The 19,158-nt window shown below is 39.0% G+C and overlaps 1 protein-coding gene across 3 annotated transcripts in view; it reads left to right on the top strand.

Annotated features, from left to right (window-relative positions):
- LOC144633235 (histone-lysine N-methyltransferase SETDB1-like) overlaps nt 1-19,158 on the top strand; it is a 44,372-nt gene that overhangs the window by 18,771 nt on the left and 6,443 nt on the right. For 2 of the 3 annotated variants that reach the window (XM_078492064.1, XM_078492062.1), the window contains 19 exons: nt 106-394; nt 1,963-2,214; nt 2,992-3,128; nt 5,039-5,086; nt 5,858-6,074; nt 6,660-6,765; nt 7,210-7,279; nt 10,550-10,577; nt 10,806-10,894; nt 11,013-11,063; nt 11,469-11,600; nt 12,136-12,254; nt 12,634-12,738; nt 13,406-13,499; nt 13,937-13,985; nt 14,614-14,746; nt 15,587-15,719; nt 16,017-16,048; nt 18,806-18,886. In XM_078492064.1, coding sequence (XP_078348190.1) covers nt 106-394; nt 1,963-2,214; nt 2,992-3,128; nt 5,039-5,086; nt 5,858-6,074; nt 6,660-6,765; nt 7,210-7,279; nt 10,550-10,577; nt 10,806-10,894; nt 11,013-11,063; nt 11,469-11,600; nt 12,136-12,254; nt 12,634-12,738; nt 13,406-13,499; nt 13,937-13,985; nt 14,614-14,746; nt 15,587-15,719; nt 16,017-16,048; nt 18,806-18,886 — 2,165 coding nt within the window. The remainder of the gene's footprint in view (nt 1-105; nt 395-1,962; nt 2,215-2,991; nt 3,129-5,038; nt 5,087-5,857; nt 6,075-6,659; nt 6,766-7,209; nt 7,280-10,549; nt 10,578-10,805; nt 10,895-11,012; nt 11,064-11,468; nt 11,601-12,135; nt 12,255-12,633; nt 12,739-13,405; nt 13,500-13,936; nt 13,986-14,613; nt 14,747-15,586; nt 15,720-16,016; nt 16,049-18,805; nt 18,887-19,158) is intronic. The other variant, XM_078492063.1, reaches the window with a different exon arrangement.

The raw sequence follows: 19,158 nt of genomic DNA, 5'->3' as shown, positions 1-19,158 counted from the left end.
TTTGTGGTTTCTTTAGATAGAAGATAATTTTGTTCATCAAGTCTTATGTGCTGGAAAAAGTCTTATGTGCTGTACTGCATCACTTATTATTCTTTTTCTTCAAAGCAACAAGAACAGTTGAGAGATGAGAGCAAAAAGTTGGCCACTTCCACAACCCCACCACCACCTCCATCAACTTCTAGTGGCAGCCAGTCAACTTCAACTGTAACAACAACTTCTAGTACTGTTACGTCTGCTGCAGAGACTGCTAGGAGACCATCAAGTGACTCAGGCCTTGCATCTGATGGTAGGGGGATAAGTGACTCATTGGCATCAAGAGCAGAAACTTCAGGACCCGGCAGTAAACAAAACAGGGGCCCAGTCAAAGGAAGTGGTTCTGGAACACAGGCGTCAGGTAATACTGGCTTATGGTAGATATGCTGGGTCCATGGGTGGCAAGGCCTGAAAAAAGTCCCATTACGTTGTCTGGGACAAGTAGATTTTCCTTTCAGGCAAGTGACTTTTTATGCTCGCTTGCCAGATCGGCAAGGGCCCAGGCAAGTCATCTGCTGACAAAATCATGATTTTAAAATTAAAAAAGTAAACTAAGGCAAGTGTGCAACTGTCCTGGACAAGCAAAACTTGAAAGCTTCTTGTCCAAATAGTAACCAGGAATTCATTTTTTTTTTTCAAGCTCTGGGTGGGTCCTAGTGGGGAAGGAGGGGGAGATGGGTCCCTCTCCTGTCATTTTTGCTCTGCCCTTTTTGCTATGTTATTGTAACTGTGATGTAAAAAATGGTTTTTGAACTGGTATGAAGTTGTGTCTCTAAACCATTTGAGATGCACCATTATATGATATTATGTCTAGCTACTTCTTATCCCTGCAACAGTAAAGTAAGTGTTGCCCTTCATGTATATAACCAGTTTTGCAAGGTACATTGTTACCAAACTGTCAGTTGTCAGTGCATCATCCCAACTGAGGTGCTAACTGTCAACTGACTTATAGCAGACTAGCTCTCTCTGTGACTTTCAGATTCAGCACAATGTGTTGGCTCTCACTGCATGGCTTTAACAGAGAAACAAATCTCAGTCAGAGCAATGATATTTTTTTCTTGCCAGTTATCTTCAGTTGTTAGTTTATCAATGTCAACGTAAAACCAACCAGCAATGTTCTCTACAGCATAATATCATACAAGATAGAACAGATCATTTCAAATCTTTAATTATTTAAAAAAATAACAGCAAAAGTGTTGCAGTATTACTATGTTAATCAAAACTTTAACAAAATTCTCGAACGTGATTGGTTATCAGCAGCCCGATTTGAGCACTAATAGGACAGTGTACGCGTCATGCTTGTAATTGGACAGTGTAATAGGACAGTGTACGCGTCATGCCTGTGTAATTGGACAGTACGCGTCATTTTGCGCGCGCTGTTGTTGTGCATTTCGTGGAGTAAACTGTTATGTTTTTCAATATTTTTAAAGGCGTTTAACCATTTAACCGAAGATAAGTTTAATTTGTTTCTCAAATTTTGTCAGAGTTTTGATTAATTGGTAACTGGACTTCGTGTCATCCAATTCTGTCTGTAATCATACTCGTGATTAAACAAATCGGACTCCCGCTTCGCGGTCGTCCGATTTTGTTAATCACTCGTATGATTACAGACCGAATTGGACTCCACTCAGTCCTATTACCATTATTTATCAGATTGTTGTTGTTGGCATAGCCAGGTGTCTACATTTTGTGTCATCTGCAGGTCTCAAAAAGAACCTGAATTCCACCTTTTCTTTCAAACAAGCAGATCTCAATTTTTTGTAGCCTTATTTTTTTCATTTTTACAGGAAGATTAAATAATTATTGTCCTAGACAAGCAGACGGCACTTTTTTCGAGCACTGATCTGTAGTCACCAAAATCATAAATTAAAATTTCTTTTTAAACCATTCATTTATTCTTTTGTTCATTCATTCATTCATTTGTACCAGGATCTTTCAAATCAAACTATGCAAAACAACTCTCCATTCCTGCTGGGCAGGCTGATGGGACTGACTGTCAATCAAAGACTGGCTGTAAGGGCAGTCATTGCTCAGCACCACTCCCAGGATCTGGTCGAAAAGATGGTGGTCGTGCCAAACATGCTGATGGTGCAGGGAGTGCTACCTTTGATTATGGCACAGACAGTTCAATGTGTGTCTTTCAGGCCAGCACTGCAAGAAAACAGACAAGTGCAGGACTAGGTGAGAGGGAAAAGTAAAGTAGAAGTGGAAATAGCCAATCAATAGTTATCGTGATTTTTTTTATTTACATATTTTGTGGCTTACCTTAAACAAGCTGGTGCATTCCTGCAGACTTTGCCGGTCATATCTGCAGGACACACTGAGATCACAGCTAAGTAAGGAAAAACAAAAACACATTGACATAAATTCTTACTATTGTTTTTTGTCAGGTTTTTTTTACAATCTTCCTTGTGGAAAGATAAACAATAATCAGGATATACATGTACCCTGACAGCCATTTCCCCCTATTAAAAAGTTTGATACATTGTGGAGAAGACAGAAAAAAAAATTTAATTTATAAGAGGATAATGTTGGACTCAGAAGTTAATCTGTGTCTAAGCTGTGCTGGCAAGTAGTTTTCTACATAAAAAAATAAATGAATTAATCACTTTATTTAAGTGTCAAAATATTTAGCACATCAGTTTGTGCTAATTGTGGGCACTGTAAATAAACAAACAAATATTGCACATAGAATGTAAATCTGTTAAAAATCCCAACTGGCAGGAGGCTGACCAGTTGGCTATTTACAAAGCGTAAACAGGTTGAATTCGGGACCACTGAACACAAATCAAGTGGTAGGGCAGAGGATTTAAACCCGGGACCTCCGGGCGCTCTAAAGTGCCCTAACCACTAGGCCACGCCGCCTCCCATAAATACATGTAGGAGACATGTAGGAGACCACAGGGAACCTAAGCTAAAATGTCCCTATTCACTACCCTGTGTTCTTCTATCCAACAGTCATTCCAAAAGATCATTTACAAAGACCTAATGGTATCGAAGTGATTGAGTTAGATGGGGATGGCACAACAGCCATGCTTCACGTACCCACAGAGTCAGATCAGATCATGAGTTCTTTGACGGCACGTAAGAATGAGGTAAGGGCCTGTGGCATAACCTGAATTTCTTTGTAGAAGCTCTTTTGATCTTTGTGCACAGATTTTCCTGCAATGTACTAAAAGTCAGAAGAGCTGCAAGAGATTCAACTACATTCACTTTCTACTGTTAATTTATTTTTGAGCTGGACGGATCCCAGCTGTTTTCCTCTGTGTTCCTTTACAGAAATCACTTAATGTGTTTAATTCAGTTTTGTATTCGACTTATTTGTTGAAAAACATTATGCATTATGTTTGGACCAATCAGAGAGGAGTTAATTCTATTCAAAGCCCAATCAGATGCGAAACCAAAACTTACAGAAGTGTTGGGGTCCTATCCACCACTTCATATTTTTTCTGGGAATCTTTGTTTCTGGTAAGGACATTAATTTTTTGACGTTGCAGCATCGTTTGATAATGACCAATAATTATAATTATCTTATAACAGTCAATGAAAAAAATTTTATGTAAAAGAAATTGAAGCAGATTTAAAGCATAAGTTAACTAGTTTTTATTCGGAAGATTATTTCGTGGTCAGTGATAAGTCCAGAAAAAGTTGGAAATTTATCGTTTCTTGTAAGAAGCAACATTAGAGGGACACTGTCACCAGTTTCACTTCAAAAACTCAAGAGGCTAAAGACATTATGGAAACTACGAATAGTGGTCCAAATTAAAAATTACCATAAAAGTATACTGAAGCGATAAACAAGTCATATTATTGTGATGTCATCAGGAATTTTAGATCGCAACTTGAAAAAATCAGGCATTTTTTCAAGATTTGTCCTTGTGGACTGGAAAAACACCTAAAATTTATTATAGCTCCCTTCTTCCTTCAACAACAGTTTACTTTCTCACACACCACTAGTAGCCATGCCAGGCCGACCGCCACCTGACCTTTATTACAAACTCAACAAAACCATACATGTACATCCTGTATCACAGGGAAAAATTGCACAATGGCAAAGCTAACAAAAAATACTGCGCCAACTAAAAATCTTAGGGCGGGTGGGTGGGAAAAGGTCAACAATGGCGGACGCAACAAAAACAACTGCCCGCCAAAGGTCACATGACCCTTTCCCAGGTCCCAGCGGTGTGTGAGAAAAACATTTTCCACTTATTTCGTTTCACTCGGCCAGTGGAAAATAACACTTATATCTCCATCTTGATGTACTAGGTGCATTTCATGTACGAGAAGACCTAATTGTCAATTTTAGTACTTTTTAGCATTAAAATCCCCGTGACAGAGTCCCTTTTACAACAACAAATACGGTGGTTTTGTACACAGTACCCCAGCAAATAATGTTTGTTTGACTCCTTATGTAACTAGAGAGGGCAAGTGCAATGAAGTGTACTAATCCTATCATTCCCAGTACTGATAAACATCTGTCTTCTCTTTACTGTGACATAACAACTTTGACTGTACAGGACAGCAGGATTAAGTATTTTATCAATGCAGGAAAGAAAACCTTCTCTTAACAGTGCACACAGTAGTTTAGACCTGCCTGTCTGCAAAAGGAGTTTAGAGCTACCTTACTTTTTTATAGGCCCATTCTCCCCCCCCCCCCCCCCCACCCCTATCCCTAGCTTCTTTGTGCCTCGTGGCACATAAGGCCTCCACAGAATGCCTCCAATTTTCTCTGTTGGCTGCAGCAGCTCTTGCCTCACCCCATGTACGCCATCTCGCACTGTTCCTCTCTCTCGACTGTTCTTCGCCGACTGTTCTTCGCCAGGTGGTGGGCCCATTCTCACCCTGCCATTTTTATTTTTGAAGAACAACTCCACTGCTAAACGTGTAAAACGATTGGTCTACGTCTTAACTGTTGTGAGCTACCTTAAATCCAGAACCTCTCAGTCTCTTTGAACAAAATGCTAATAATCGTTTCCCTCCTCACTCTTTTAACTTTAATTTTCAGTATCTAGGTCCTAACATGGATGAGTCGTTTCTGGATGAACTTTACAATGTTAGTATTTTTCGTTCTTTAGCATGAACAACGGGCTTTATTCCGCAATGCATGTTCTTCAATGCACCAATGCACTATTTAATGTAAACTAATAGGCCATTTCTGATTTACCCTTAGCGGATGATGTCTCAAGACGAGTCTACGTGTGAAACCATTCAAATGAAAATAAGTTTCACCTTCATGTCCATTTTCATGCAAATCAAACTCATTATCATTTGAATGGTTTCGCACATAGACTCGTTTTGAAACAGCGGCCATGGGTAACTCGAAAATGGCCTACTGTCACCGTTTTCGTAGTGTTTTGATCGCCACTAGATAAACGTGTGTTCCTTTGTCTCTGGATGAAGTCGCTTTGAGTTGTTGCTCACGACTTTTCGACGTTGGCTCGTTGCTATTTTTTCATTGCTTGGTCCGCTTTGTCATCAATCGGCTGTTGTGCTTCTTGATAGTAGAAATCAGCTTCCGCTACCTCGCCAATGACGAGACACGCAGTGTCTTCGAATCCAAAAGAAAGCTTATAAATGATACTTCTCTTCTCTCTCACATTGTGCGATCTAGAGACGCCCTTGAACCAACTAAACAACAGATTCCATGTGAATGCGGCACAATCGGGGAAATCGGGGAAAAAGGGGAGATCATTGCATGAAAGGATAAATGACTAGGAAGGTTATTAGATCCCACAGCCTCTGCATGTGAAAACGAAATCCCCATGAGTTCAAAAGTCTTGTTAGAAGTTTACAATTTACACTTAAACTATGTTTCGTTTTCCAGTCCTGGGAGGCACCATGGTTACGAGCGAACCGGCGTGACGCCAGAAGCACAGGCTATAATCGAGTCCCAGCCTTCCAAATCCCTACAAATAACCGGCGGAAACAGGACGTGGCATCGCTGATCCAAGAGAGACTGAAACAGAGTGATGTGAACAACAAGCCTGTGGGACAGTGTGAGATTTCTGGGTTACCTGTGCTGAACAAACCAGCTCCTAAAGGTGAGATCAAAAGAAAATAAAAATGGCTGCGTGGAAACTGGAGATGAGGTTTTCTTTTATCCTTCCTCTCCCCAGCTTCTCTCAGCTATTCCCGCGTAAAAGCTCGGCATCGTTGCTAAGCAACTGCCCTGCTGAAATAATGATAATGATAATCAATTTATATAGCGCATTTTCCATATGTAATGTTCAAATGCGCTGTACACATACTGTAATTTACTACACAAAGGCCAGACCACAACACCGGGAACTTCGTGCCCTACTCTTACGGTGGGTTCTTTAACGTCCCCTGTTATAAGACTGAAGATATGGGACCTACGGTTTATCGTCCTTTTCCGAGAAGACTAGAATGTCTAACCATTTGCAGATGTAATTACAAAGGCAGCACATTCTCCTCAGTTATTTTAAGACCCTGAGTGTTGGTCCGGTCTGAGGTTCGAACCCACGACCTCCCGCACAGCAGTCCGGCGCTCTACCAACTGAGCTAACCAGGCGGCGGTTGAAACCCATGTGCACACTCGAAAGCGAGATAATTTGAGTAAAAGAGTGAAATTTATTCTGTTTATTAACTTTTGGTTTCCATTGTAGGGCCTCACAAGTGCAGCAGCCTGTGTAATCCACTGCTTAGCTTAGAAGAAGAGGAAAGCGTGAAGCATAATCCAAGAGCGATTCCTCTTTTGTTGAAGTGGAAAAGGTTATATTTCTTTGCGTTTTTTAAAGTTTCCATGTATATCTGCGTTTCCTTACTTACGACTATTTTCATTGTTCTGCTACCAGTTCAAAGCTTACCTTGGAAGTTTGTAATTGGCTTCTATCAATCATACCTTATATGGAGAAGAATATGACAGAGGGAGAGACCCTCAATTTTCTCGTTGTTGGATAGAATATGATTTTGGTTGTTCATTGATCAGTATCTAACCAACTCTTGGCAAGCCTGCTCAGCTTGAAGCAAACGTTAATTCAGTTATTGCTGTAGATAGAAGTCTGCTAAAAACGGCTCCCATATAAAGGTATAATTTGAAAAATAATGTTAGAAAGTTTACTGTCAAGGGTGGTTCTGGAAGGTGTCGTATCAGTGAAACACTGGTAATGTCATTTTGTTGTGTAACCATTTTATTTTTGTTTATTCCTCTCGCAGGGAAATAGCTCAGCGTCACCCTGGGAACAAGAAGACAGTGTATTACCGTACTCCGTGTAACAAAAGGCTGGTAAGTGAATGGAAGAATCGTAGAACCAATTCAAGATTGTTGAAAACATCTGAGTTGTAAAAATCTGAATTAGCTAACTACAGGAAAATCTCAATGTTAAAAAATTGCAGGGCCCCAAAAACCGTACACTGCATTCATTCCATCTGCGTTTTGCCGTTGTCCAACATGGACAGATAACGTCATGTAAAACGAATATGATGGGTAAAAGAGCATTAAAAAGTCCAAGACAACCATGCTCTCTTTAGACTGAATCTCAGTGACCTTAGAAATGGCTCACTCCACAGGATTTCTTCGTTTCAATTAATCTTGTACCTCAGGCGGTGTGCGCACTGGGATCGCTTTGCATTGTGGATGTGAAATTTTCAAGATGGCGGCGAAGCTGGGAAAATTTTGTAAGTTACAAGCTTCGTTTATCGATAGAATTATTTCTTTTCTGAGCTCCTTTTCTACAGTTACAAATACTTACACTCACTAAGATTGTATTTCTGTCAACAAAATAAGCAATGTATATTATTTTCAGCAAAAACGCGGACAACGAAAATTCGTCCCGTATGAGCATGTAATTTGAATCCGTCTTGTCTTGAGCTGTAATTTTTCGTACATTGCACATTGGACGAAGAAATTGGTATAAACTGTTTCTACAATGCTTGTTCTAAGCCAGGGTATAAACGCTCCCAAACGCTCCCCTCGTTGTGTTGTAGATTTTCCGAATTAATACAGACATGTTTTGGTGGCAAATATGGCTTCGAAGAGGTGACAGATACAAGGTCATACAAGAAGTGATCGCATAGTGTGACTCGTTTAATCATGAGATATCGACGAACCGTTTCCTCCAACATTGTTTAGATTACCAGCGGTGCTTAAAATGTTTTACATCGGTGCATGGCTGATAGAAATCAACAGGCTAACCCAAACTAAATAAAAAAATAATGTATTGGCTTCTTGTGAAACTGGCAATTTCATGAAGTTATCTGAGTTCATTTTAGTCAAAGGGAACGATTTATCGTTATTATAAGTCAAAGATGTGTTTAAAAGCTGAATCAAACTCTGTGGGGAAGTTCATTCAAGGGTATTTTGATGTTGATGTGTCTAAAATAAAGATTAAATAAATTGAATGAAAGTCTGTATGCTTGACTTGTGTTCATTGATTACTTGTATAAAATGTGCTCATTGAAGACAGGTAATTGTTAAAAAAGAAAAATACACCAATTTGTGAATTTTAAAGGTGACGGCATGATAAAGATCCTTAGATGACAACAGAGATACTCAGGGATTTGCTTATTTTGGTAGGCAGAATGTATACTGAGTGCTAAAATGGTCACCACATGAACCAAGGGCAGGGAAAACAGCTATTGCTATAAATAACTGGCATCAAAGCAAGTGCAGTCATTTAGATCAGTGCTAATATGTCAATGATGAGAGAATGCATTCAGATGAGAGAAATGACTTGCAAAAAATTGCCTTATATCACTACATTCCAAGATCCAGGTGCTGAACCCATTTTATAATTCAATAAATGGGGAGAGAGAAGGAGTTAAAAGGCATGAAAGAAGACTTGTATCATAATTTCTGATCTGGTTGCTATTTATTACACCTGCTAATGCAGGCTGATCGAAAGCTGAAAGGTTCATGAGTATGCTATTCACTGTTTTACAATTCGAGCAAGCAATTGCATGCTCATTTGTGTGCGAACCTGTTTCAGGAGGTATGTAAACATGGGAATGCCTTGAAGGCTTTTTGGGACATGTTTTGATAGCCTAATATAACCACAAGAGAACTAACTGAACATAAACTATGAAATTCTCCCAAACTCTCCTGGTGACACCATCAGGTTGTATAAGCACAAATGCCATTTGCTGTTTCATGGCTATAACAAAACAGTTAAACTACTTTTCATAAGAATTGTACCAAAAAACTGGCAATGACAAATAAACAAACAGTAAAATGCAGTTTTTCTTTTATTTGATTTAACACTTTCTATTAACCACCTGTTACAAGTATTACTGAAGTGTTCTAGTTTAAAAAGAACAAGCCAATGGGAAATGTTGCTCAATAATTTTTTAAAAATGTATATGCAGGAGGAAGTCAAACCTCAACCGTAAATAACAAAAAAGAACTGCAACAAGCAGCAAAAAGCCTGGAAAAGCTTAAGTTATAAAGGATCTTGTTCATAACATTTTGTACCAACTTTTCAGTTTGTATAAACATAAACACAAGAATACATCAGTACAATTCTTATCATGCAGACTCGGTAGCTTATACAACACAAGGCAGCTATTAAATCAAGCCTTTTTAACGCAATATTTCTACAATTGAAAGCTCGAAACGATCAAATCGATTTCAAAACTCAAAGTGGCACTGAAGTGACTGAACGGACAGAGAAGTCAAAACATTCGAACACGGCCATCTTACCTTGAGTTTGCTCACGATTGTTTTGGGATCACTGACTTTAAGAAGAGTCAAAAAAGTGCTGACTGATCGTGAATGATCGAAGAAAGTGATATTGGGCCCAGGTATTGAGTCGTCTTGCAGTAGATGGTAGGCTATCGACCGCTATCGATGTACCGGCAGGGCAGATAATTTATCCTTCACTCACATGGACCAACATGCGAATGTACATATAAACAAACGGTATGTATCAAGAAGCGAAGACTGTTTTCGCAACCAAACTCGAACTTGTTTGTTCATTAACGTTCTTTTAAAGAAAACATAGCAAATTCACTGATTTTCGCAGCGTATTTAACGAAAACAGCTAGCCTTCGTCGCCTGCCACGAGATGTGCACTAATCCACGACCTGACACAAATGACCAGAATTTTAATTTCGACCATGATGCATAGCGATCCCAGTGCGCACACCGCCTGCTTGTACCTCGAGTCTTGCTTGCTTGCGCGAGCTTGTCGAAAAGAGCGCCTCTCAAGAGTTCCGTTGCAGGATTGATTCTGATTGGCTGTTTAAAACAATAAAAAAATTACCGGAAGTACACCATCAAAGAGCTCGATTGAGCCGTGTTTTTGGCAGCTATGCGTGCGTATTTCAACCGGAAATTCGATATTTTGGACTTTCAATCAAAACTTTCCAAAGTCGCTCATTTACTGATCACTGGTTAAGGTAACAAAGGCTTTGGGTAAGAGAATGCTTTTTATCTGAGTTAGTGACTAGTAAACAACTGTGCCCTTCTTGTGTATAACGTATCCTCTGCTGAGAGCATTACGTTAAAAATATCGCACTTTCCTCGTCTGATTTGTGAACTATATTTTCTGTTCTGCAGAGGTCAATGCTGGAGGTTGCTACTTACCGTAAGTAGAAAATTGTCATTTGCAGTTATTGTCTGCATGCCTTAAAAAATGCTGCTTTGTTTGCTTGTTCACTGTCTTTTCTGTTAAACACGCAAACTTTGAGCCTTTCACTTGTTTTGTGGTTGATGCATGAGAATGTTTTGTTTTTTTTATACACAGATAGTTTTTTTGGGGGAGGGGCCTTGAAAAGTGACAGTCAGTAACTTGAGTTTTTTCGTTTTCCTTTAGTGACAATAACAGAAGCTACCAACGTGTCCATAGATCATTTTACATTCGATCCGGATATCTCTTGTCAAGACACTGTCTTCCGAGATGTGGTGAGTGTTTTGTTTGATAGCTGTTTGTGCGTATTTAGATCGCAATGCAGGTTTCAGTCATGACAGCTGATCTGACGCCTGTCAAAATGTATCAATCTTATCATTTTTTTTCCCTTAGGAACCCATTTGCCCTGACATATCGCGCGGTGCAGAAGCCGTTCAAATTTCGGTAAGTGCTTTCGAACTTGGGCTACAACTATAGCGGAAAATGTCAGCCTGATGTTGTCAAATTTGTCTTTATTGTAATCAATTACAGTGGAACCCCGTTCTACGGACACCCGCTTATTACGGACAGTTCTGTTTGTCCCAACAAAAAGCTCATTCATTTTCTCTTTCATTTACCCTCTTATAATGGACACCGGTTAATACAGAAAACGGACACGTTTCTGTGATCTAAGTGACACGCTCTCTGACTCATGTAGAGTTAACCTCGCTTTACGGATACTTTTCGGTCACTGCTTATTTGTGCACCGTATATGTGATCTTACATGCTATCACCTAAGTATAATCGTTTGCAGTTCTAGCAATACCTAGTGTGATTGCTGAATTTTTTATTTTGATTGACACCTGTCAGGTTGTCAACGAAGTGGACACGTGTTTCCCTCCTCCAATCGACTACGTCTCCAAACGAATTCTAGCCGATGGAGTGAACATGGTTCTCGAACCAGGCTTTTTGGCATGTTGTGACTGCACGGACAACTGTCAGGTGAATTCTTGTTTAAATGTTTAATTCTCCTTACTTGTCACCATACATTTCTTTCAATATAGTTTTGAGAATTTGGTGTTCATCAAGGCAATATCACTTGTTAACGATTTTTCTTTCTTCTCATCATTGGTCTGCTTGAAAAGCGTGTTGATGTTGTAAGTAAAAGGCACATAAACTGCGTAAAAAAGGGTTCAGACCAGTTAACAGTGTGCCAACATCCCCAGCCATTTTTGTTCCTCCGCAGAAGCCCTTTGTGCGTGTCACGATTGCTTGACGAGATAACATGACGCCCACAAAGAACGTCTTCTAGGAAGCTTGCAATGCGTATGATTTTATGAGATCAATTCAAATTTCAGTTTTATCCCTTCCTTGGCAATTTTACTTACGATAATAGTAAGCTAAATTTAAAAACTAAAATGGTCTCCATTTAGTTTAGTTTTAGACCTACGCGACGAATTTTAGAAATATTACAGTTGCACGCATTCTCTATTAGCTTTTTTAACTTTTATTAACGTCATATTTTAACCCAATAAAGGATAAATCCAAGTGCTCATGTGCACAGTTGACCATCCAGGCATCTGCTGCAGTGGGAGGCAAAGAGGATCCAAACATTGGCTATGAATTCCGCAGGCTCAAGGAGGGTGTTCAAACAGGGTAAGCGAGCTATCACGTAGGTTGAATGAACTCGCCCAAGCCGATTTTAACCGGATTTTTAACCGATGATAACTGGTTTTCCAGCTGAAAATCCTGTTTTTTTTTAAGCACCCAAAAACTTTTTGTAAGATAACAAAGACATTATTCAAAGTTACTTGATATACTCGCACTTACTTCCGGTAATTTTTGTTGTTTTTTAAAGCCAATCAAAATCGATCCCGCAACGGAACTCTCAAGAACCACTCGATTCTCTAAGACTCAAAGATGTGTGGTACAAGATTAAACTCGATGGAATCATGCTTCCGTTAATGCACTGATATTTTGTTAAAGGCAATGAATGGAAGTTTGTCAAGTGTTCACCTATGTCTTTTTTCTTCAGGATCTACGAGTGTAATCGAAACTGTGCGTGTGCAAGCCAGTGTTTCAACCGAGTTGTACAGAATGGAATTCAACTACGATTACAAGTCTTCAAAACAGAAAACAGGTATATCATTACCTACCTAGATGTGTAACCCAGCAAAAAACAGCAGGAAATACATTTCTCTGGCAAATTTCCATTTTCAAGGGCATTTAGCGTTTGCGTATTTGTTTATCTTAATAAAAAGGTTATCAAGTACTTCGCGGTGTATTCATTATCTTGTGAAATGAAAGGACATTCATTGCAAGTCTTGCAGCAAGACTGTAAAGCGAGTTATGAGGTTGTTAACCCTCGAACGTACAAGTGGGGATCCAAGATGGCGGCTTTTATGACGTCAAATGACATCACAGCCAATAAAAATTATGTCATCTTGTAAAGTAAGCTACGGGCTTTCTTCTCAGTGCAAAATTACTTCGCTGTGCCTTAATAAAACGAAAACTCCGGAGAGGGGTTCCATCCACCCCCCTCCCCCCTCCCCCCGCCTCCCCCCTCCCCCCTCCCCCCCCCCCCTTGTACGATGGTGGGGGTATGAATTTGCTTGTACGTCCGAGGGTTAAGAGATACAGTGCCCTAAATATCGGAGGTTTGTTCCAATACATTTTCCTGTGAGTTGCCAGGGCTGAAGAACATAAGCTCCCCCCAGCCCCTCTGCCCGGCTCCGCCGTCCGTGTTTATTGTGTTGCTTACTTTTTTGTTTATGTTGTTTACCGTTTCTTGTTGTGTTTGCTTTCAGGGGATGGGGGCTGCGGTCTCTGGATGACATTCCCATGGGAACATTTGTTTGCACGTATGCTGGGCAGATTCTTAACGAAGATATGGCCAACAAGGTTTGACTGTGTAATTTGATTTTATTAGGTGATGGCACTGCTCAAGTGTCACTAGTCTTTTTTAGGCAAAAATAGTCCCTTCAAACGTTAATAAAATATGCTTATCACTGGAGGGCGACGAAAACGATAGAAATGTTTTCAAAACTGGCCAAAAAGCAATTAATAATGAGGAAAAAGTTCTGTGAACAAAATGGGATATTACAGTTATAGCCGAAGCATGACTTTTGCTTCACCTATTAGGAATTTTATAATACGGTTTTGTATTCCATCGCAATCTTCCCGAATCTTTATTTTTGTTAACTTTCACCTGCAAAGAAGTTTGTCTTCCTTCGAGATGTGTAAAAAATTGCTTCAAAAAGCGCGATAAGGAAAAGACCAATATGGATACTTTGTATACTGGTGCTGGGTCTTAAATCTTTTTTTTTTCCTGCTCGCAGGAGGGAAGAGATTTTGGAGATGAGTATCTTGCAGAGTTGGACCACATCGGTGAGTAAAAGTGTACAGTATTTCAATCTTTAGCCCAATTTGTGCGTCGCATGGAATAAAATTCATATCCAGAAAACTACCAACATCGCTTTAAATCAACGCCATACACACACAAAGTAGAACATTTCTAGAAGAACGTAGGGTTTATGGTACATTTCTTGAAGGGGCGTTGTCACAGATTTTAACAGATTTTTGAACAACCAAAATATATATTTGTGTCGTAGGAAACCTAAAAATAATGGTCCATTTTTAACAATTGCTACATGTATATTTTTAGAGCACTGAACCTGTAACAAGCGTCTTTGGCTGCGAATGGCTAGGGTGGAAATGAATTACAACTTGAAAAATTGGGGCTAAACATTTCAAGTTGTTTCCGCGGGTCTTCAATAATCGATATTTATATCCTAGGCGTGGTTTCATTTCCCGCTGCAAATTAAGGTTATAATTTCCTTTAGATGTTCAAAGATAATGTTTATCATAGGTAAAATTGCCTACCACTAATTTCAGAACAGTTTAGACCAAAAACCCGCGAAATCCCCGTGACGTAGCTACTTTAAAACGGTAATGATTAAAAAATCCCCGTTTAAAACAACATGAACCCTTCTTATCTTTTGCGTTGTAATAACAGAGGTGGTGGAGAAAGCCAAGGAAGGCTACGAGTCCAACGTGTCAGACCTTGAGGAAGATGACAGTGTTATTTATCAGAATCTAGGTGCAGACAGCAGTTCTTCTGCGAGTGCTTCGGGAAATAGCGGCGAGAGGTAAAGAACCTTTGTTGAACTCAAAAACAGTCACAAAGTATTCTTGTAATGAGAGCATTGAAAGGGACTGTGTCACCGATTTTAGCCAAATTTAGGCATAGGAAATGTCGATAAATTTCGGTGAAATATAAAAATAACTTTTCAAAACAGCGAAGGAACATTTCAATGGCACAGCAAATACAAAAGAAGGAACTGATGGGCAAAATTGACGAAGATTGAAACGGATTCTAATATGGGTTTTGAAATGTTATTTGGCTGAACAGTTTTCAAAGTTGATCTCGTTTGCTTGTAACTTTAAATTATTACGCCCGGGAGACACTTTTGGTTGCAATGAAGCTATGATTTTGTCATTTTGACCCATAGAAGTTATTTCTTTGCAAACATGACGTTTCATAGCGAGTAATAAACTTAACTCAGCCGTGACACAGTCCCTTTAATTTGAAGTGTCGCTCACGCTGATTTCTCTCTCGAAAACGGTCGACTTGGTAGCCAAGTCTTTTTTAATGGATGATGTCATTTCTGCTTTTAATTAGGCCGGAACTAGGTTGAAACTGTGCTCTGACCGTTAGATAAAAGTTGGTCTAAATAAGGGGTCAGCAATTGTGGATGTGACAATTACATTGTAAGAACGGTACCTTACACGATTAAATTTTTTCGGAGTTTGGCAAATCAACGTGGTGGTGCAGTAGTGAGGGAGGAACGTTTAAGAATGCCAAAGTTTCCGTTGGTAGAAAAAAAATTGCGGTGATAGTAAAAAAAAAATCAATGTCGCTAAAATGACATCGACCGTTTACAAATGGGAACCGTGTGTCGCTCACACTTTTGTCGTTTTCTTGACAGTTCTTTATCAGAAGATGAGTCATCCGAAGTGGATTCTCTGTTGAGTGAGGAAAGTTACAGTTCTGGTAGAAACTCGAGACACGGTGACAGTGAACATACCAACCACAAACCAGTAAGAAGAAAGAAGCGAAAGGTATCAGTGTTTCTGCCGTTAAAGGTGGTGCATATTCGGGGTCAATATATTTGTGTTCAAATTATATCTGATGTCTGTTGTGAAGCTTAAATTCGCGTATTCTTGCATTTATTGCCAATGACTGAGGCAAATCATATTAACTCTTGTTGTGTGGGGAAGAGAGGGAGGGTGTAAGAGTTAGGGTACGTGAAGCTGCCTGGAATTTAAGTTCATTTTATTAAAACAACCTCTTTAAATTGTCATACAAGCCAAATTAACAAGAAAATGATCTAAATATGTTGCTATTTTATTCCACAGAGGTCAGGAAGGAAGAGTGAAAAGAGAAAACGGTAAACATGTTTTCTACCCTAGTTTTGCCTCTCATCGAAAGCGGCCGTGAAGCAAAGTTTGTTCTCGTAGAGAGCGATTTTCAACTTGTGCCACTTTTTCAACCAATCAGAAGTAAAACCCAAACCAATCGTGACTCGCTAACACACGTTTTCCCGCGCTTCGGCTACATGCATTTGTTTTGAGTTTTGATTAGATCACTGGATTGTTTGTGTCCTTTGTGATTGGCCAGAGTGACTCCCTTTGGTTTTGCTGTACGCAATGGAAAATCGCTCTCTCCTGCGCCGCATTTGACTTTTTTTGTCTTAAAGTAAATGCTAAGTGAAAGAAATTCGACTTTCAAATAGCACAACTTTCGTTTACTTAGCCTGATACACTCTGGGTAGTTAATCTTTTGTTCATGTTTTACTCAAGCTCAAGATAGTGCACTGGTTTTTTGTGCCTAGGGCCTAGGCCGCCTAGCCCCTAGGCAATATGTGATCGAACCACTTTGTGATGGAAGATATTCTTGTTAACAATAGAATTGTCAATCGATCCAATCAGAACAGAGCATTTCGTCATTGCGTCAGCGATACGTCGACCCGTTCTCGTTCGATCTGGTAAAACTTGTAGAGGTGTATTGCTGTATTCTTCGAAAGGTGCTGTATTTTCGTTGAAGATAATTTCAGTTCGGGAAAAAGAAAGACGAAGGTTCGTGGAAGATCACCGCGAAATTCCTCTCAACTACTCATGAAGATTGGGGATAAGATGGTTACGTACACTGCTTTCAACGATGCTATTCAGAGCTTCTTAACCAATATTAAGTGTGACACCGCCGTAATCGTGGACTTTGTGCGGATTCTGAACACTTTACAAAGCAAAATGGTAATGTACAGTGTTGCTTCGAATTTTGATGGAATTTTTGGAAGAATCGGTTATTAAAAGCCGCCGCGAGCAGCCAAAATTCAAAACATTTGCTTGTGTAGCGGAATCTCACGTCTTTCAAGTTTTCGCTATTTTGTCGGTTTTAAATACATTCCTTATCTTGATATGAATGAAAATAAATCTGAAACAGAATTTCTTTCAAGTTTCTTTGATTTTTCTATATCTCTTAAACTTAAAAGTTCGAAATTTTAGGCAACATATATAAACTTATTAATAAGATTTAAGACAAAAGTTATAGCCGATAAGCATCTTTACGGCGAGCCGTACGTCTTGTGTTATTTACTTTCAGGTAAGCCGCTTTTTGTTTTGAATTGAGAATTATTACAGTACTTCAAAAAGGAAATTGAGTTTTTTTTTATTGAAGGTTAAATGGAAGCAATTGAAAGTATCGTGAGTCGAGTTCAAGGGACGATTTTAAGCTGCTTCACGCTGCTCAAACACACTGCTGTGTTTCGTAAATAATTTCATCTCGAATTACCTGAGTTACTGACTTTCTCCATCAAGGCCACAAAAGTCAGAAATTAACACTATTCGCGGTCAGAATGTCATTTTTAATAGGGTACATAAATAGATTGCATTCGCCATGTTGAATTTAATAAAATCGCGAAGTTTCGGGAGAACTGATTCAAATTCGATAAAATACAGCAATTCATTTTGAGATATTTGTAGGTGAAGAAATTTTGTTAACTGAGGGTGGGTGCGCTAAAAGTTTTGAGTTTTTTGTACCACGGTCTTCTGATCGTTTCTGTCACTGCTTTAAAATATCTTTATACCACTACCAGCATCCTCACGCAGTCTTCGACTGCCTGTTATTGTTACATGTACCATAGTTTTTATGTGTCTTGATTCACTGTTGTTTCGGCAGCATTAATTTACTTTGTTTGGTTACTGTTATTTTTGTTGTGTTCTTTAAGAAACATTCCTGTTATGATCATAATTTCTCAGTATCATACTCGTATTTTATTATTTTTATTGCCTAATTCTCAGTTTTTGCCATCAAAGACGTACATTATTTCAGCAGCATGTACTTATTTCATGCTGTTCCTGTCATTCTGTTCTGTTCTCGACTACATTTACATATACCATTGCTGTTATATGATCATTTATTTCATAAATAATCATTTGTTACCATTATACTAGGTTTATCATTCTTATTGCCTAATAAAGATATGGCACAACGTTGGGAAACAGTCTACTTTATTGAAATATTTGTTATTACAAATTACATATAATCATTACACTCAGTTCCACACTCCAGATACTTTAAGCTGACTGAGCAATTTTGTAGGATTGTTTAGGTAACAACCAAGGGCAATCATTAACCAATCATTTGTTATGCTTCTTAACCAAGCAATCCTGTACACGAACAAATATCCGCGCATATTTTAAAGCAAATTAGAGGTACGAGGGAGACTTCCAATTTCTACAATCACAAGTGGCTTTCAGCCCTAGGCACACGTACGCATTGCGGACCTATTTTTTTTCTCATCTTGAGTAAATCTTACGTTTTTGTTTTAAGATTGGTGTTTATTTTAGAGAACGATTTTATTAAGTTTCGGGGAGTGCCTGCACTAATTGATTGGGCTGTAAGATTCTGTATATACGGAGAAATGACTATTTTTTTTTTTTTTTTTTTTTTTCAAAAAATGGATTTTTTTTTTTTTGAAGGATTGATTATACATGGTTTTGTGGAATCTAACTCAATTCAAGGTTTCTTACTCGGTTAGAGTGCAGTCAGTTCTTTTTTACGCATAGAGACTCGTTTAGGAAAGCAACTTGTTGGAGTGAGTTGTATATTGTAAGCGTAATCTGTTTGCATTTTACATCCATCACAGCAATGCACAAGGAGTGGAAACGCTGATGGTTGAACGGGAATCGAAAGCCCACTGTTTATCGCACCTTGCCGATGAAAAATGGCAAGTATAATTTTCATATTTTTAAGTTGTAGCCTGCAGTGGTGTTTCTTGGCAAATATTGCTGAATTCGCTAGAGTGTTTGGATCACCCTCGTCCCAATCCCTAAGCCTGTTTTAAATATCTCGCTTCAGTTCTAGTTTTTCCTGCGACTACTCCAGACATGCTGTGAAATTCAGCCATAACTAGCCAAGTAACGCCTTGATAGTGATAATATGTATGTTTGTTTAAACCGTGAGCGTGTGCTTTCTTGAGTCAGAAGTATGTCTTTCACT

Source organism: Oculina patagonica, chromosome 12, assembly GCF_052425735.1.
Source record: "Oculina patagonica isolate OP01 chromosome 12, crgOcupat, whole genome shotgun sequence".
Classification (NCBI taxonomy): domain Eukaryota; kingdom Metazoa; phylum Cnidaria; class Anthozoa; order Scleractinia; family Oculinidae; genus Oculina; species Oculina patagonica.
Note: the sequence above shows the minus strand (reverse complement) of the source record. Positions and strands in the feature narration are given on the sequence as shown.